The sequence below is a fragment of the Schistocerca serialis genome, chromosome 2 (genome assembly GCF_023864345.2).
Source record: "Schistocerca serialis cubense isolate TAMUIC-IGC-003099 chromosome 2, iqSchSeri2.2, whole genome shotgun sequence".
Taxonomy (NCBI): domain Eukaryota; kingdom Metazoa; phylum Arthropoda; class Insecta; order Orthoptera; family Acrididae; genus Schistocerca; species Schistocerca serialis.
Window position 1 is genome coordinate 1016556762 of NC_064639.1, and position 17506 is coordinate 1016574267.

Sequence of the window (17506 nt, forward strand, 5' to 3'; positions counted from 1 at the left end):
GGACTCAAGATGTTTACAAAAGTCACGTCCCCTGTACAGTGAAGTACTGAAATAGTAGAAGTCAAATATCTTGAGTAAGAACACACGAAGAATTCAAGATATTTACACAAGTCATATTCCTTGCATATTAAGTATTGAAATAGGAGAAGTCAAATATCTTGAGAGAGAACATACGAAATCCATTACAGCAGATGTCCAGACTAACCAAAGTAAAAAGCTAACACAAACATAATATTCATATTTAAAGAGGAACAATGTAAGCTTTTGAACCATCACTCTATTATTACTTTTTTGTTATATTCTCACCCTTATACAACTGCAGACATCTAAAAACATGTATGTGTGTACTAAAATTAAAAAAAGAGCAGCAGTTGAAGAATTACTAATGCCTCTTTGCTGTATATGTATTTGTGTGTATGCATCAATCAACATGTGACTGTACGGTTTTCTCAATTTTTGTTTACTGCTTCCCTGCAGGAAGTTCAATAATTGTAGTGTCACCTACATCTACAACTACATCTACATACATACTTCACAAGCCACTGTATACAGTGCATGGCACAGGGTACCTTATACCGCCCTAACCATATCCTTTCCTGTTCCACTTGCAAATGGAGCACACAAGCCATCTATATGCCTCTGTATGAGCTCTAATTTCTCTTATTTCCTCTTTGTGGTCCTTCTATAGATTGAACCCACTCGTAAAAAATCCAGCAGCACTCCTTTTAATTGCTTCAATGTCTTCCTGTAATTTGACCTGGTGGGGATCCCACAGATTTGAGCAGTACTCAAGAACGGGTCATACTAGTGTTCTATACACTGTCTCCTTCACATATGAGATACACTTTCCTAAAATTCTCCCAATAAACTGAAGTCAACAATTCTTCTTCAGCACTAACTTCCTTACATGTCCATTCTATTTCATATCACTCTGCAACTTAACACACAGATATTTAATACACTGTGTCAAGTGATACACTACTAATTCTGTATTTGAATGTTACAGGGTTGTTTTTCCTACTAATCCACAATTCTACATTTAGAGGTGGCTGCCGTTCATGACACCAACTCAAAATTTGTTTAAGTGATCAAGTATCCTCGTATAGTCACTCAACATGATACCTTCCAATACACCACAGCACCTCCAGCAAACAGCCACAGATTGCTGCCCACCCTGTCCATCTTATCATTTATGTATATACAGTACAGGATAAGAAACAGAACCTTATACATTGTCCTTATCTCTGATGAACACTCATCATCGAGGACAAAGTAGTAGGTTCTGTTACTTAAGAATCCTTGAGCCATTCACTTATCTAGGAACTTATTCCATAGGTCCAACCTTCATTTACTGTCTGCAGTGGGGCACAGTGTCAAACACTTTCCGGAAATCTAGGAATATGGAATCTGCCTGTTGCCCTTCATCCATGGTTTATGGAATGTCATCTGAAAAATGGGCAAGCTGAGTTTTGTATAAGTGATGCTTTCTAAATTTGCTGATTTGTGGACGGAAGCTTTTCTGTCTCAAAGAAATTTATTATTACACATTTTTTGCTTCCAGGACAGTGGTTAACTTGTAATATTACTTGATTATTGATTTTTTTCCTGTTTCCTTCTTTTCTCTTCCCAGTGCCTCTTCATTCTTTGGCTGTGTTCCTGTTTCCTTTGCTCTGTCCATAATTTACCTTTTTTCTTCCTTTCTTTTACTTCAGATTTCATGTTTATATTTTTTCTGAATTTGTCTCTTTCATTTATCATTTCAATACTGATCTCTGCTTGTTTTAGGTCATCTTCTATTTCTTGAAACCAATTAGTTTTTTCGCTGAATGTTCATTACATCAAAAATCCTATTTGTGAGTCTGTTATTGTTCATTCTAGGTATGTGTCCACAGAATGTTAGTTGGTGTTTTCTGATCATGTCTGTGAGTGTGCCTGTACTTTCATATATTTCGTTGGTCTTTTCATCCGTATACCATCTCTGTGTAATGCTCCAAAAATTTTCTGAGGAATTTATGTTCTATTTTTTTCTGTCTCTGTGATGCCTGATGCTCCAACTGTGGTTATTTCTGATGCGGAGAATGCTTCTGGTAGTACAATTGTACTATAGTGCCTGCGTTTGGCCTGTCTTGAAATATTTCTGTTATTGTAGTGTGTCCAGGCCATTTTGTACGCTTTCTGAAGTTTTCCTGTTCTTTCTATGTTGGAGGCCTTGTTAGATCCTCCTATTTGTATATATTCCCCAAGATATTTGAATTTTTCCACTCTGTTAACCTTTCTGGATTTTGTGAACTTGGCTTGTTTGTTTTTGTTCTTTCTTTCCATGTATTGTGTTTCCTCATGTGATATCTGTAGACCTGTTTCGGCAGAGATGCCATGTAAGTATTGCAGTGCTTCTCATCTATTGTTGCTGAATACTGCCAGGTCATCTGCAAATTTCAGGCATTTTATGATCATCTTCTCTGCACATGTTGTTCCTAACAGAATTCCTTTTATTTTTGTCCCATTGTTTAATAATTTTGTCCAAGACCACACTGAATAAAAGTGGTAAGAGACCATCTCCTTGTCTGATTCCTATATGTATATCAAATGGGTCTGAGATTTTTCCCATTAATTTTATTTTGAATGTAGCATCTGCAAGTGTCTGTCATATGAGAGTCCTACTTTTTCTGTCTTCATCTATTATGTCAAAGAGAATCTGCCTGGGTATGGAGTCATAGCCCTTCTTAAAGTCCATGAATGTGACTACAATGTTGTTCGGCTGTCTGATCTTCACAAGTGTTTGCAAGTTCCAAATCTGTTCAATGCAGGACCTTCCTTTTTTTAAGATTGCTTGTCATTCACCGATCTTTGTTTCAGGAAATTTATTATATTCAAACTCACTATCAGAGTATGTTCGAAACCTACGTTAATGGTATTGGTCTGTAATTATGCAGGCCCCTTCTTTTACCTTTCTTATATATGGGTATCACCTGCACATTATTCCACTTGTTCATAACTGTTAGAGTAGTAGTTACTTTGATATTGAAAGATGTCAAGTGTAGCACTATTTTATATTAAGAAAACAGGACAAACACACTGAAAAACACACAAACTTACCTCTAATGTCATTGCACTGATGCAAAACAGAAAATTATAAGAAAATAAAATGTTATGTTTGGAGATCCGTGTGATACAACAAACTTCTTGTGCTATAGAGAAGCATTCTCATGCATGCAATGAAGAGAAAACAGAAATAGTAGTATGCTGCACTTGCCTCTCTCTGGTCATGACAGTAACCTTCTTCTGGACCCTCTGTTTCCCCTGAACTAGTGCTACCACACTGTGAATGTGGACGTGGCAGAGAGTCATCACCCTGTTCACCAATGCCACTGCTGTCACTGTCATCTTCAGCAGTTTGTGGGTCATCACATTTATGTAATTTATTAGCTTTACAAAGACTCTTGTCATGTGTAGCTAGATACTCTTGTTCCCTCTCAATACGTTCACGATATGGCTTAGGCAAACGCAGCATTGACTGGTATGTTAGAGGGCCTGCACGAATAAGAGTTGAAAAAGAAAACCTTATGTATAACAAGTGCAGTTACAATACTGAAAATAAAAGAGATACCGAAATTTATTTTAATTTTCCAAGCTTAGCACTATTCCCTGGTTAGCATATCCATTACTGCTGAAACAGATTGAAGTGATAAAGTAAACAGAAAATACTAATTGCAATTGAAAGTCTTGACTAGAAAATATCACCCATATTGTAAATTTAACAATGGGTGACAGACATTTTCATAAGAACATTCTACACGGTTACATCATCACTACTAACATTTTGTTCATTTCTGTAATTGTTACAGACTCATTGGAATACATCTGCCTTTCTAACAGCTTTCTCTATCTAATCAGATATTGTATCATTTGTGTGTCTACCCAACACTCAAAAACACTACATTCAAGGTGAAAAGTAATCTGGTCTAATAATTGTTGTAAACAGGAACTGTGTTTTGGCAGAAAGAAGTAGGAAAATTCAGTTATGAGTACTGTAGACCTTACTTGTCTACACACTTCACACCTCAAAGGAACTGCACAGAAATTGCACTGCATCCATTTTTTATCTTCAAAGAAACATATATGTAGATGTACAGTGATGTGACCAAAACATTATGGCCTCTGCCCACAGTGACGCTGAATGTCAGCTCCTGGGTTGCAGGCACATGATGTTGTATGGAAATAATATAACTAGAACAGTGACTGAATTGGGCATAATTCTAGCAGCAATATGGGGGAAATCTACTAGTTTTAACAAAGGGTAGATAATAATGATCTGGCACTTGGAAACAGGCATCTAGAAAAAAGCAGGCTGGCTGTTCACACGTTACTCTTGAGAGCATCTATGTAAAGTGGTTGAAGGACAGTGAATCCATGAGTGGATACAACATGTTGGCTGTAAACATGCTTCACAAAATATGGTCAGAGGTTTGCTCACTCTGTAAAGCGGGACAGGCAGCAATTCATGGCAGATCTGATGGCAGAGTACAATACTTATTCAGGCACAAGTGTTTCTGAGCATACTGCCCAGTGCATATTGTTCCAAACGGGATTCCACAGCAAATGATCCTATGTGTTCTCATGCTGATCAACAATTATACCGTGCACAAGGGATCATTGAGATTTCACCATGGATCAATGGAAACATTTCACCTGGTAGTACGAATAATGTTTCTTGGTGTCCAAATACACTGTTATCCAGGCAAACAGCTGCTAGAAAAATGCAACGCACTGCAAATGTAGGCCAGTGGGGGCTGTATTATGCTATGGGTAACATTCATCTGGGCTTCCATGGTACCTGTGATATCAAAAGCATCATCACAGCTGTGGACTACAAGAACAGTATTGTGGATCACCTGTGTCTCTTGTTACTTGATAACTTCCCAAATGGAAATTGCATCTTCCTGCAGGATAACTGTTCACATCACAAGGCTAGAATCATGCTACAATGGTTTGATGAGCAGGATAGTGAATTCATGGGCAGCGAATTCACCTGATCTGAACCCAATAGAACCCATCTGGGATGCTATAGGGAAACCGTTCCGCACCTACAAACCACTGGTCTTTTATTTACTGTAACTGTGTGAACTGTGTATAGACATGTGGTACCACATACCACTGGGAGCCTACCAAGAACTTCTCAAATCAAGGTCATGCAAAACAGATGCTGTGTTGCATTCCAAAGCTGAGCCAATACCATAATGTTTTGACTCATCAGTGAGACAATATTCACAGTATAGGCAATCGACAAACATTTCAGTGTAAAACTGCAAAAATAATTCAGCTTCTGAAAATTTTTACTTATGTACAAGACTTATTACAGTTAATGATACCAACTTCAATATAATTCGTTTCATATATATATATTTGTAGATGTTCTTTCTATCTGCGCAAATGTGAATACTACCATCAGTCTTCCAATCATGTCTGGAATTAAATTCCTGCTTGATGTCAGACATGGCATAACATAGTTATGTGCTATAAACCTTTAGATGTATACTGCATCATCTTTGCTCTATTAATGTTTCCTTATTATTTAAGAGCCTTACTGCCCCACCAAATTGGTTATTTCTCATTTGTTATTTTTTGTGATGGGGAATGATATAACAGCTCTACAGTTTTTATCCAGCTGGAGATTTTAGAAAGCTAAAACTGATTAACTGTACTATGGAAAGGGAAGTTGTCACTCACCATATAGCGGAGATGCTGAGTCTCAGATAGGCACAATAAAAAGACTGTCACAAATAAAGCTTTCCACCTGTAAAGCCTCCACAAAAAATAGACAAAACACACACACACACACACACACACACACACACACACACACACACACGACTACAGTCTCAGGCAACTGTAGCCACACTGTGAGCAGCAGCATCAGTGCAGGATGGGAGTGGTGACTGGGTGGAGGTAAGAAGGAGGCTGGGGCAGGGAGGGGGACGGATACTATTGTCCATCTGCCGTCCATCGAACCTACACAATATACTCTTCCATCCCTACAGAACCCCTCTTTGCAGCCCCTTGCCTCATGGCTTCTACCCCTGTAATAGACCTAGATGTGAGACCTGTCCCATATATTCTCCCACCACCACCATCTACTCCAGACCAGTCACAAACATCACCTATCCCATCAAAGGCAGGGCTAGCTGTGAAACCAGTTGTGTGATCTACAAGCTAAGCTGCAGCCATTGTGCTGCATTCAATGTGGGCATGACGACCAGCAAGCTGTCTGTCCTCATGAACGGTCACCGACAAACACAAACTGTGGCCAAGAAACAAGTGGACCATCCGGTTGCTGAGCACACTGCTAAACACGACATTCTTCATTTCAATGACTGTTTCACAGCCTGTGCCATATGGATACTTCCCACCAACACTAGCTTTTCTGAACTGCGCACATGCGAAAATTCCCTGCAATATATCCTACGTTCCCATAACCATCCTGGCCTCAATCTTCATTAGTTGTTGTCCTCACCCATCCAGCCTCCTGTTCCCATCATCATCACACCCAGTCCTTTTATTTCTCTCCTTTTCCGCTGCCCCCCCCCCCCCCCCCAATCTCTCCCACTGTCTAACCTCCCAACTGCACATAGCTGTCCAACCCTCTCTCCACCTCATCCCTGCATGCTCCCCAGCAGCAATGCACTGTCCGCCACCCTACACAACCATCTCTCCACCTCCCCACCCAGCCTCCTCCTTACCCCCACCAAGTCATCACTCCCATTGTACACTGGTGCTGCTGCTCACAGTGTGGCTACAGTTGCCTGAGACTGCAGTCGTGTGTGTGTGTGTGTGTGTGTGTGTGTGTGTGTGTGTGTGTGTATGTGTGGTCTATTCATCTATTTCTGAAGAAGCCCTTACGGGCCAAAAGCTTTATTTGTTGGTTGGTTGGTAGGTTGAAGAGAGAGAAGGGACCAAACTACGAGGTCATCGGTCCTTTGTTCCTAATAAATCAATGCCACATGGGTGAGAATTAAACGGACGAAACGTATAAAACAAAATGGAAAGAAAGGACAAGCCACAAGAATGAAGGGAAGGCAACGAATACTAAAAGGAACAAAAAAGTACAAAAAACAAGAGAGAGACGCTAGAAACAGAAGGGAGTGTGCTCCCTGCCGCCGTTGGATAAGCAGCTGCAGCAGCAAGTCGTATACTCCCAGCTCACTCATTTGTTACATAGTTTAATTCTTAATTTCGTTGTGTGTTTTTGGTACTTGCATTGTTTAATTCATAAATTTCGGGCGTATTATAGTATTTGACAGTGTAGCATCGCGTTTTAGTACCTGAATGGTGTAAATTCGCGTAGTCTCCTTCCGCCGCCGAGCAGCGTCAGCAGTGCGCAAGTAGCAGCATTACTGCATTTACTAGGCAATCTTGTATTTTAATAACCGTTTAAATTTTGTCGATTTGTTTGCGCTCTCTGTAGATTAGTTCAGACATTCTTTGCAAAACTGTTTTTAGCATGGATAGGGACTGCAGCTGCTGTGTTCGGATGCAGGCAGTTGGCATCCCTTCGCTCCCAGCTTCAGGCAGTGTTGGCTTCGGTCACACAGCATGAGGCTGTTGCCAATGGGCATCACTGTGGGGGTCTGGATGGGGGTTTGTCGGGGACGGCCAGCTCGTCCCACACATCCCCTGATCAGACTACGACTGTGGTTGCCCGGGATACTGCCCGCATTGAGGCTGATCCCTCACCTGTGGTAGAGTGGGAGGTCGTCTCAAGGTGTGGCAGGGGGCGAAAGACATTCCGGAGGGCTGAACGGAAGGCCTCTCCAGTTTGTCTGACGAAACGGTTTCAGGATCTGTCTCAGGCTGATACTGATCTTCGGCCTGACATGGCTGCTTGTCCTGTTCCAGAGGTTGCCCCTCAGTCTGCAAGATCTGGGCGTTCGCAGAGGGTGGGCTTACTTGTAGTTGGGAGCTCCAACGTCAGGCGCGTAATGGGGCCCCTTAGGGAAATGGCAGCAAGAGAGGGGAAGAAAACCAATGTGCACACTGTGTGCATACCAGGGGGAGTCATTCCAGATGTGGAAAGGGTCCTTCCGGATGCCATGAAGGGTACAGGGTGCACCCATCTGCAGGTGGACGCTCATGTCGGCACCAATGATGTGTGTCGCTATGGATTGGAGGAAATCCTCTCTGGCTTCCGGCGGCTATCTGATTTGGTGAAGACTGCCAGTCTCGCTAGCGGGATGAAAGCAGAGCTCACCATCTGCAGCATCGTCGACAGGACTGACTGCGGACCTTTGGTACAGAGCCGTCTGTCTGAATCAGAGGCTGAGACGGTTCTGCGACCGTGTGGACTGCAGATTCCTTGACTTGTGCCATAGGGTGGTGGGGTTTCGGGTTCCGCTGGATAGGTCAGGAGTCCACTACACGCAACAAGCGGCTACACGGGTAGCAGGGGTTGTGTGGCATGGGCTGGACGGTTTTTTAGGTTAGATGGCCTTGGGCAAGTACAGAAAGGGCAACAGCCCCAACGGGTGCGGGGCAAAGTCAGGACATGCGGGGACCAAGCAGCAATCGGTATTGTAATTGTCAACTGTCGAAGCTGCGTTGGTAAAGTACCAGAACTTCAAGCGCTGATAGAAAGCACCAAAGCTGAAATCGTTATAGGTACAGAAAGCTGGCTTAAGCCAGAGATAAATTCTGCCGAAATTTTTACAAAGGTACAGACAGTGTTTAGAAAGGATAGATTGCATGCAACCGGTGGTGGAGTGTTCGTCGCTGTTAGTAGTAGTTTATCCTGTAGTGAAGTAGAAGTGGATAGTTCCTGTGAATTATTATGGGTGGAGGTTACACTCAACAACCGAGCTAGGTTAATAATTGGCTCCTTTTACCGACCTCCCAACTCAGCAGCATTAGTGGCTGAACAACTGAGAGAAAATTTGGAATACATTTCACATAAATTTTCTCAGCATGTTATAGTCTTAGGTGAAGATTTCAATTTACCAGATATAGACTGGGACACTCAGATATTTAGGACGGGTGGTAGGGACAGAGCATCGAGTGACATTATACTGAGTGCACTATCCGAAAATTACCTCGAGCAATTAAACAGAGGACTGACTCGTGGAGATAACATCTTGGACCTACTGATAACAAACAGACCCGAACTTTTCGACTCTTTAAGTGCAGAACAGGGAATCAGTGATCATAAGGCCATTGCAGCATCCCTGAATATGGAGGTTAATAGGAATATAAAAAAAGGGAGGAAGGTTTATCTGTTTAGCAAGAGTAATAGAAGGCAGATTTCAGACTACCTAACAGATCAAAACGAAAATTTCTGTTCCGACACTGACAATGTTGATTGTTTATGGAAAAAGTTCAAGGCAATCGTAAAATGCGTTTTAGACAGGTACGTGCCGAGTAAAACTGTGAGGGACGGGAAAAACCCACCGTGGTACAACAACAAAGTTAGGAAACTACTGCGAAAGCAAAGAGAGCTTCACTCCAAGTTTAAACGCAGCCAAAACCTCTCAGAGAAACAGAAGCTAAATGATGTCAAAGTTAGCATAAGGAGGGCTATGCGTGAAGCATTCAGTGAATTCGAAAGTAAAATTCTATGTACCGACTTGACAGAAAATCCTAGGAAGTTCTGTTCTTATGTTAAATCAGTAAGTGGCTCGAAACAGCATATCCAGACACTCCAGGATGATGATGGCATTGAAACAGAGGATGACACGCGTAAAGCTGAAATACTAAACACCTTTTTCCAAAGCTGTTTCACAGAGGAAGACCGCACTGCAGTTCCTTCTCTAAATCCTCGCACAAACGAAAAAATGGCTGACATCGAAATGAGTGTCCAAGGAATAGAAAAGCAACTGGAATCACTCAATAGAGGAAAGTCCACTGGACCTGACGGGATACCAATTCGATTCTACACAGAGTACGCGAAAGAACTTGCCCCTCTTCTAACAGCCGTGTACCGCAAGTCTCTAGAGGAACGGAGGGTTCCAAATGATTGGAAAAGAGCACAGGTAGTCCCAGTCTTCAAGAAGGGTTGTCGAGCAGATGCGCAAAACTATAGACCTATATCTCTGATGTCGATCTGTTGTAGAATTTTAGAACATGTTTTTTGCTCGAGTATCATGTCGTTTTTGGAAACCCAGAATCTACTATGTAGGAAACAACATGGATTCCGGAAACAGCGATCGTGTGAGACCCAACTCGCTTTATTTGTTCATGAGACCCAGAAAATATTAGATACAGGCTCCCAGGTAGATGCTATTTTTCTTGACTTCCGGAAGGCGTTCGATACAGTTCCGCACAGTCGCCTGATAAACAAAGTAAGAGCCTACGGAATATCAGACCAGCTGTGTGGCTGGATTGAAGAGTTTTTAGCAAACAGAACACAGCATGTTGTTAACAATGGAGAGACATCTACAGACGTTAAAGTAACCTCTGGCGTGTCACAGGGGAGTGTTATGGGACCATTGCTTTTCACAATATATATAAATGACCTAGTAGATAGTGTCGGAAGTTCCATGCGGCTTTTCGCGGATGATGCTGTAGTATACAGAGAAGTTGCAGCATTAGAAAATTGTAGCGAAATGCAGGAAGATCTGCAGCGGATAGGCACTTGGTGCAGGGAGTGGCAACTATCCCTTAACATAGACAAATGTAATGTATTGCGAATACATAGAAAGAAGGATCCTTTATTGTATGATTATATGATAGCGGAACAAACACTGGTAGCAGTTACTTCTGTAAAATATCTGGGAGTATGCGTGCGGAACGATTTGAAGTGGAATGATCATATAAAATTAATTGTTGGTAAGGCAGGTACCAGGTTGAGATTCATTGGGAGAGTCATTAGAAAATGTAGTCCATCAACAAAGGAGGTGGCTTACAAAACACTCGTTCGACCTATACTTGAGTATTGCTCATCAGTGTGGGATCCGTACCAGATCGGTTTGACGGAGGAGATAGAGAAGATCCAAAGAAGAGCGGCGCGTTTCGTCACAGGGTTATTTGGTAACCGTGATAGCGTTACGGAGATGTTTAATAAATTCAAGTGGCAGACTCTGCAAGAGAGGCGCTCTGCATCGCGGTGTAGCTTGCTCGCCAGGTTTCGAGAGGGTGCGTTTCTGGATGAGGTATCGAATATATTGCTTCCCCCTACTTATACCTCCCGAGGAGATCACGAATGTAAAATTAGAGAGATTAGAGCGCGCACGGAGGCTTTCAGACAGTCATTCTTCCCGCGAACCATACGCGACTGGAACAGGAAAGGGAGGTAATGACAGTGGCACGTAAATTGCCCTCCGCCACACACCGTTGGGTGGCTTGCGGAGTATAAATGTAGATGTAGATGTAGAGTAAAACATGAAAGCAGATTACAGTGGCTGGCCAACCACGAGAATAAAAAGGGAAAGACAGTCACTCTGCAACACATTAAAACCTCCACCCTAAAAGCACTAGGGTGGAGGACACACAGGGACAAAGGACATGCACTAAAACCTACATAGACGTGTAAAACCCACTCTCATGGATAAAACATAAAGCTAAAGCTGCTGTGGAGGCGTTGTCGTCCAACACCGAAGGCAGGGCACTGGGAAAGTCAAAAGTCTGCTGCAGAGCGGCTAAAAGTGGGCAGTCCCAGCAAGAGGTGGACGACTGTCATTTGGGAGCCACAGCGATACAGAGGTGGGTCCTCACGACCGAGTAGGTAACCATGCTCTCAGCCACGTATGGCCAATGCGGAGCCGGCAGAGGACAACTGATTCCCTGCGAGAGGCCTGCATGGAAGACTTTTACACATTCACAGTCTCCTTAATGACACGCAGTTTGTTGTGTGTGCTGTTATGCCTCTCTGTCTCCCAAAGCCCGAAAACCTTGCAGTGTAAGAAAGAATGCAGCTCGGCTTCAGAGATGTCTATCTCCAGAAGTGGTTTCTGTGTCGCCTGTTTGGCCAACCTGTCGGCAAGTTCATTGCCGGGGATTTCGACGTGTCCTGGGGTTCCACGCAAACACCACAGAATGGTGGGACTGTTCCAGGGCATAGATGGACTCATGAATGGACACTACCAGATGGTGGCAAGGGTAGCACTGACCTATAGCTTGTAAGCTGCTTAATGAGTCAATACACAGGAGAAATGGCTCGCCAGGGCATGAGCGGATGTACTCAAGAGCACGAGATATGCCCGTCAGCTCTGCAGTGAAAACACTGCAGCCAACTGGCAAGTAGAGCTGCTTAACACGTCCTCTGTGAACATATGCAAAGCCTACGTGACCATCAGCCATTGAGCCGTCAGTGTACACCACTTCAGAGCCCCGGAACAAGTCAAGAATCAAGAGGAAGTGATAGAGGAGAGCTGCGAGATCAACGGAGTCCTTGGGGCCATGCAAAAGGTCCAGACAAAGCTGCGGCCGAGGCATACACCATGGAGGTGTATGTGAACGGACCACAAGTAGAGGTGGTAAAGGGAAGGACTCTAGTTCCGAGAGAAGGGACCGAGCACGAACCGCAATCGTTAGCCCCGATCTGAGCTGCCGATGCAGGAGATGGACTGCTGCAGGCGGGAAAAAGAGACAGTAATTTGGATGCTCAGGGGAACTATGAATGTGTGCTGTGGAACTGGCGAGCAGCTGCACACGTCTGATCTGCAGTGGAGGGACACCAGCCTCCACCAGTACACTGGCCAGCGGACTCATCCTAAAAGCTCCTGTCACTAATCGAACCCCACAGTGGTGCACAGGGTCGAGTAAATGCAGCACCCAACCCAACTGCCGACATACCATATGTTCCAGCAGCTTACAAAGAACGTTGGTGAGGCTGATGGGCCAATAGCTATCCACATCAAGTGAGTTTTTACCGGGTTTGAGCACCTGAATGATGGTGCTCTCCCGCCACTGTGATGGAAAAACACCATCGCACCAGATCCGGTTGAAGATGACGAGATGGTGTCGCTTGTAGTCAGATGAGAGATGTTTAATCATCTGGCTGTGGATGCGATCAGACCCAGGGGCTGTGTTGGGGCAGTGTGCAAGGGCACTGTGGAGCTCCCACTCTGTAAATGGGGCATTACAGGATTCACTGCAGCGTGTAGTGAATGAGAGGATGTTCCCTTCCAGCCGCTGTCTGAGTGTGCGAAAGGCTGGGGGGTAATTCTCTGACACAGAGGCTCGAGCAAAGTGCTACATAACTAGCCATTTATGGTAACACTGGGGACAGCTATTGGTGCCTGGTACCAGAGAAGGCGTTTGATCTTTGCCCAGACTTGGGAAAGTGACGTGTGGCATCCAATGGTGGAGACGTATCTCTTCCAACACTCCTTCTTCCATTGTTTGATAAGGTAGCAAACACGGGCAGGGAGCTGTTTTAAAGCTATGAGGTGCCCATCTGGGCAGGCATCTGTGTGCCTGACACTGGGGCAGTGACAGGAAGATGGGGAAATGGTCACTACCACATGGGTCGTCATGTGCTCTCCAGTGGATAGTTGGGAGAAGTCCTGGGCTGCAAACTGATAAATCAATGGCCGAGTAATTACCATGAGCCACACTGAAGTGTGTGGAGGCCCCAGTATTTAAGAGGCAAGATCGAATTGTGTCAGTAAAGTTTTGACATCTCTGCCTCGGCCAGTAAGCATGGTACCATCCCACAAGGGATTATGGGCATTAAAATCTCCCATAAGTCGGAAAGGTTTAGGGAGTTGATCAATCAGTGCAGCTAATACATTCAGGGGTACTGCACCATCTGGAGGAAGATATACATTGCAGACAGATATTTCCTGTGTCATCCTTATTCTGACAGCCACAGCTTCAAGAGGTGTTTGAAGGGGCACATGTTCACTACAGACCGAGTTTAGGACATATACACAAACTCCATCTGACACTCGATTATAGTCGCTACAGTTCCTGACATATCCTTTATAGCCACGGAGGGCTGGGGTCCACATTGCTGGGAACCAGGTTTCCTGGAGGGCAATGCAGATAGCAGGTGTAAAGCTTTACAGTTGCCGTAGCTCAGCCAGGCGGTGGAAAAAACCACCGCAATTCCACTGGAGGATGACATCGTGATACTGGGAAGGAATGGAACATTCAATGAGGCAGTTTACGCCTCAAAGTCACCTACTGCCATCGATTTATTGCCTGAGCAGTCTATATCCATGTGTGGATGGATATGTGTGTGTGTGGGAGTGTATACCCGTCATTTTTTCCCACTAAGGTAAGTCTTTCCACTCCCGGGATTGGAATGACTCCTTATCCTCTCCCTTAAAACCCAAATCCTTTCGTCTTTCCCTCTCCTTCCCTCTTTCCTGACGAGGCAACCGTTGGTTGCGAAAGCTAGAATTTTGTGTGTATGTTTGTGTTTGTTTGTGTGTCTATCGACGTGCCAGCGCTTTCGTTTGGTAAGTCACATCATCTTTGTTTTTAGATATTTTTTTTTCCCCACGTGGAATGTTTCCTTCTATTATATTCAAATTATTTAATAGGATAGACAAAAAAATCTACTCACCAAGCAGCAGCAGGACACACACATAAAGGACGGATGTAATTGGCAACTTTTGGAGCCAGTGGCTCCATCTTCAGGTGGAAAGGTTGAAGGGGAAGGAAGACGGGTGAATAAAAAAGGACTGGAGACGTCTAGGAAAAGGGATTCGATCTTTTCATATGGACTCATGGTGAGGCTGATCTGCTAAAATTTGTGGAATCTCTAAATACCTTCTCCTAGTTAAATTTCACATGTTCCTATTCAGAATCCCAAGCCACTTTCCTTGGTGTTGATCTCGTCCTCACCGAAGACCAGCTATACACTTCCATCCACATTAAACCTACCAACAAAAAACAGTACTTACATTTTGACAGTTGCCATCCTTTCCACGCTGAACGTTCCCTCCCATACATCCAATCCTAGTACTGCTGATCCCTCCAAAAGACAACTTCGGAGCACACCATTGGTGACTCAATATTATGCTTGTCTGGAATATGTTAATCAGCTACTTCGACAGGGCCATGACTTCCTAAAATCATGCCCTAAAATGAGATTGCAATTTTGCCCACCACATCTAGAATAGCTTTCCATCACCATCCAAATCTCCGCAATATTCTTGTCAGACCTACGCTGCTCCTGCATCCATCTCCCTACCCTATGGCTCCTACCCCTGTGACTGACGCCACTGCAAGACTTGCCCTATGCACCTCCTACCACCACCTGTAACAGCCCTGTAACTGGCAAAACATAAACTATCAAAGGGAGAGCCACCTGTGAAACGACACGTCTTATACCAGCTGTTATGTAAACATTGTTCGGCCTTCTACATTGACATGACTACAACCAAATTACCAATCAAAGTGAATGGGCATAGGCAGAAGGTGTAAACTGCCAATTCACAATATCCTATTGCAGAGCATGCTCTACAAAATGCATTCGTAACCTCGGCACCTGTTTCACCACACGCACTATCTGGATTCTTCCCCCAGATACCAGTTTCTCAGAATTATACAGGTGCGAACTAGCACTACAGCATGTCCTTGGTTTTCGCCACCCACTTGGCCTTAATTTGCTTTAATTTCTTCTGCCTCAGCATCTCTTCATTGTAATTACTCTGTGCTTCACTCCATTTTAGTTTCCTATATCTTCCATTGTCTTTCCCGTCTATTTTTCACTGCCCCCCTCCCACCTCTGTTACATACAATGCACTTAGCTTTTCACTCTTATTAACTCATGAATGATGTTTAAATAGCACTCTCTGTCTGCATATTACCCTGTCTTCCACCTCTAAGCTCTCATGTTTTCCAATCTTGTCTGATGCAGTCCCCAACAATTAGTCTTTCCTTCTCATCCCATATGGAAAGTTTTCCCTGACCTGAAATCTACCCCTTTTTCTAGACCTCTCCAGTCCTTTTCCTATACTCCTCTTCCTTCCCCTTCAATCCTTCTGCCTGAAGAAGGAGCCACTGGCTCCGAAAGCTTGCCAATTACAACCGTCCTTTATGCGTGTGTTTTGCCATGGCTTGGTGAGTAAATTTCTTATTTACTCTATTAAACAATTTGGATTACTATTACTGCTTCTTTTGTGCTAGCAGTCTCTGACACACACCTGGGATTTTGTGTTTGAATTCAGTAGCCACGTCTACGACTACTCTTCATGTTTAATGGACCCTAACTTTGAGGATGCTGTTTTAAAATGGTTTGAGGACAGTTAGAAAGTGATGTTGGACCAAATAGTGACACCAAAATCAAAACTGAACATAATACAGCGTAACAATAGTGCGAAAGTGAAAATGAATTTATTTTTTGAATGAAGCAAGTGATCAAAGTGATGAGGACAGAAGTGTGGAAACTGAAATTTTAGCTAGAGGTTCTGCCAGAAATACATTGGGTCAAAACAAATATTGCTGCTCGTCGAAGCCTCTTCCAACAATGATCACTGGCATTAGTTTTCTACACGTTGGACATAAGTGCCGGAGTAAGTGCATTTGTCCTTTATAATTCCTACAAAGACAATACTCAGGTGAACTGTTTTAATTGTTCAAGAAGCTTGTAAACTCGTTGGTGACACAACAGATAAAACGCAAGTCAACAAGCATCACGTACCCTGTGAACTTCTTGTATCCTTCACAGTGTTTTGGGTGTAGCAGAAATCAAGAGTAGAGGTTGTTGTAGAACGATCAGAAAAACACAAAACATGCTCCACCTGTGACCCAAAGAAGAAGAGGGAGACATCTTATATTTGGCAATGTTGCAAGAAGCCAATCTGACTTGAAGACTCTACAAAAATTTCCAGCGAGTGCTTGGAAAACCTCTGAGAAGGAAACTAAACACTTATGAAGTACTGGCGTAATTTCTGTATTTTTTAATGTTTTGTGGGAGTTTTTTATGTTTTTATTATTACATGAGTAATAAACAATATAAATATAGCAAAAATTAAAATTTGGAGTGCAGGGTATTTGAGTTTTCATGGTATTGATATTATCATGCAATATTATGTTCATTTTGTGTAGTTTTCTGTATAAATGAATTTTTTCATGAAAATAAACTTTAAAATTTATTTGAATACATATTTTCTGTGTGGTATTAACATAACCTTTTAACTAAAATCTGAACTGTTGCACTGAAATTGCTGAATGTAATATTTATGGCTATTTAAATATAGCAATCACCCAGACTGCACCTGGGACAGTGTGTGAGCAAAAAATGACCTGGGAAGCTAAAAGTTAATCGCTTTGTCAACAGTATTTGGAGCAGTTGATTCAAGACATCCCCTGTTGTGTCAGTTACTTTGATGACTGTTTAATGGGCCATACCAGAGAGGAACATTTGCAAAACCTTCATTGGTTTTCCATCACCTCTTGGAGAATCGCCTTCATTGCAAGCCGGAAAAGTGCAGTTTTTCTTCCCAAGAGTTCATTTTTTGGAATACGTGCTTAGCAAAGATGGCCTTGTCTTGACAGACAATCACATCAAAGCCATCCTCAACCTGCTGGCACCCAAGAACCTGAAGGAACTCCAATCTTTCTTGGG

General features: G+C 43.2%; 1 protein-coding gene across 1 annotated transcript in view; it reads right to left on the minus strand.

Annotated features, from left to right (window-relative positions):
- The window catches only part of LOC126458432 (brefeldin A-inhibited guanine nucleotide-exchange protein 3), a 325613-nt gene that overhangs the window by 162462 nt on the left and 145645 nt on the right, over positions 1-17506 (minus strand). Inside the window, exon 10 of the mRNA XM_050095487.1 lies at positions 3261-3531. Coding sequence (XP_049951444.1) covers positions 3261-3531 — 271 coding nt within the window. The remainder of the gene's footprint in view (positions 1-3260; positions 3532-17506) is intronic.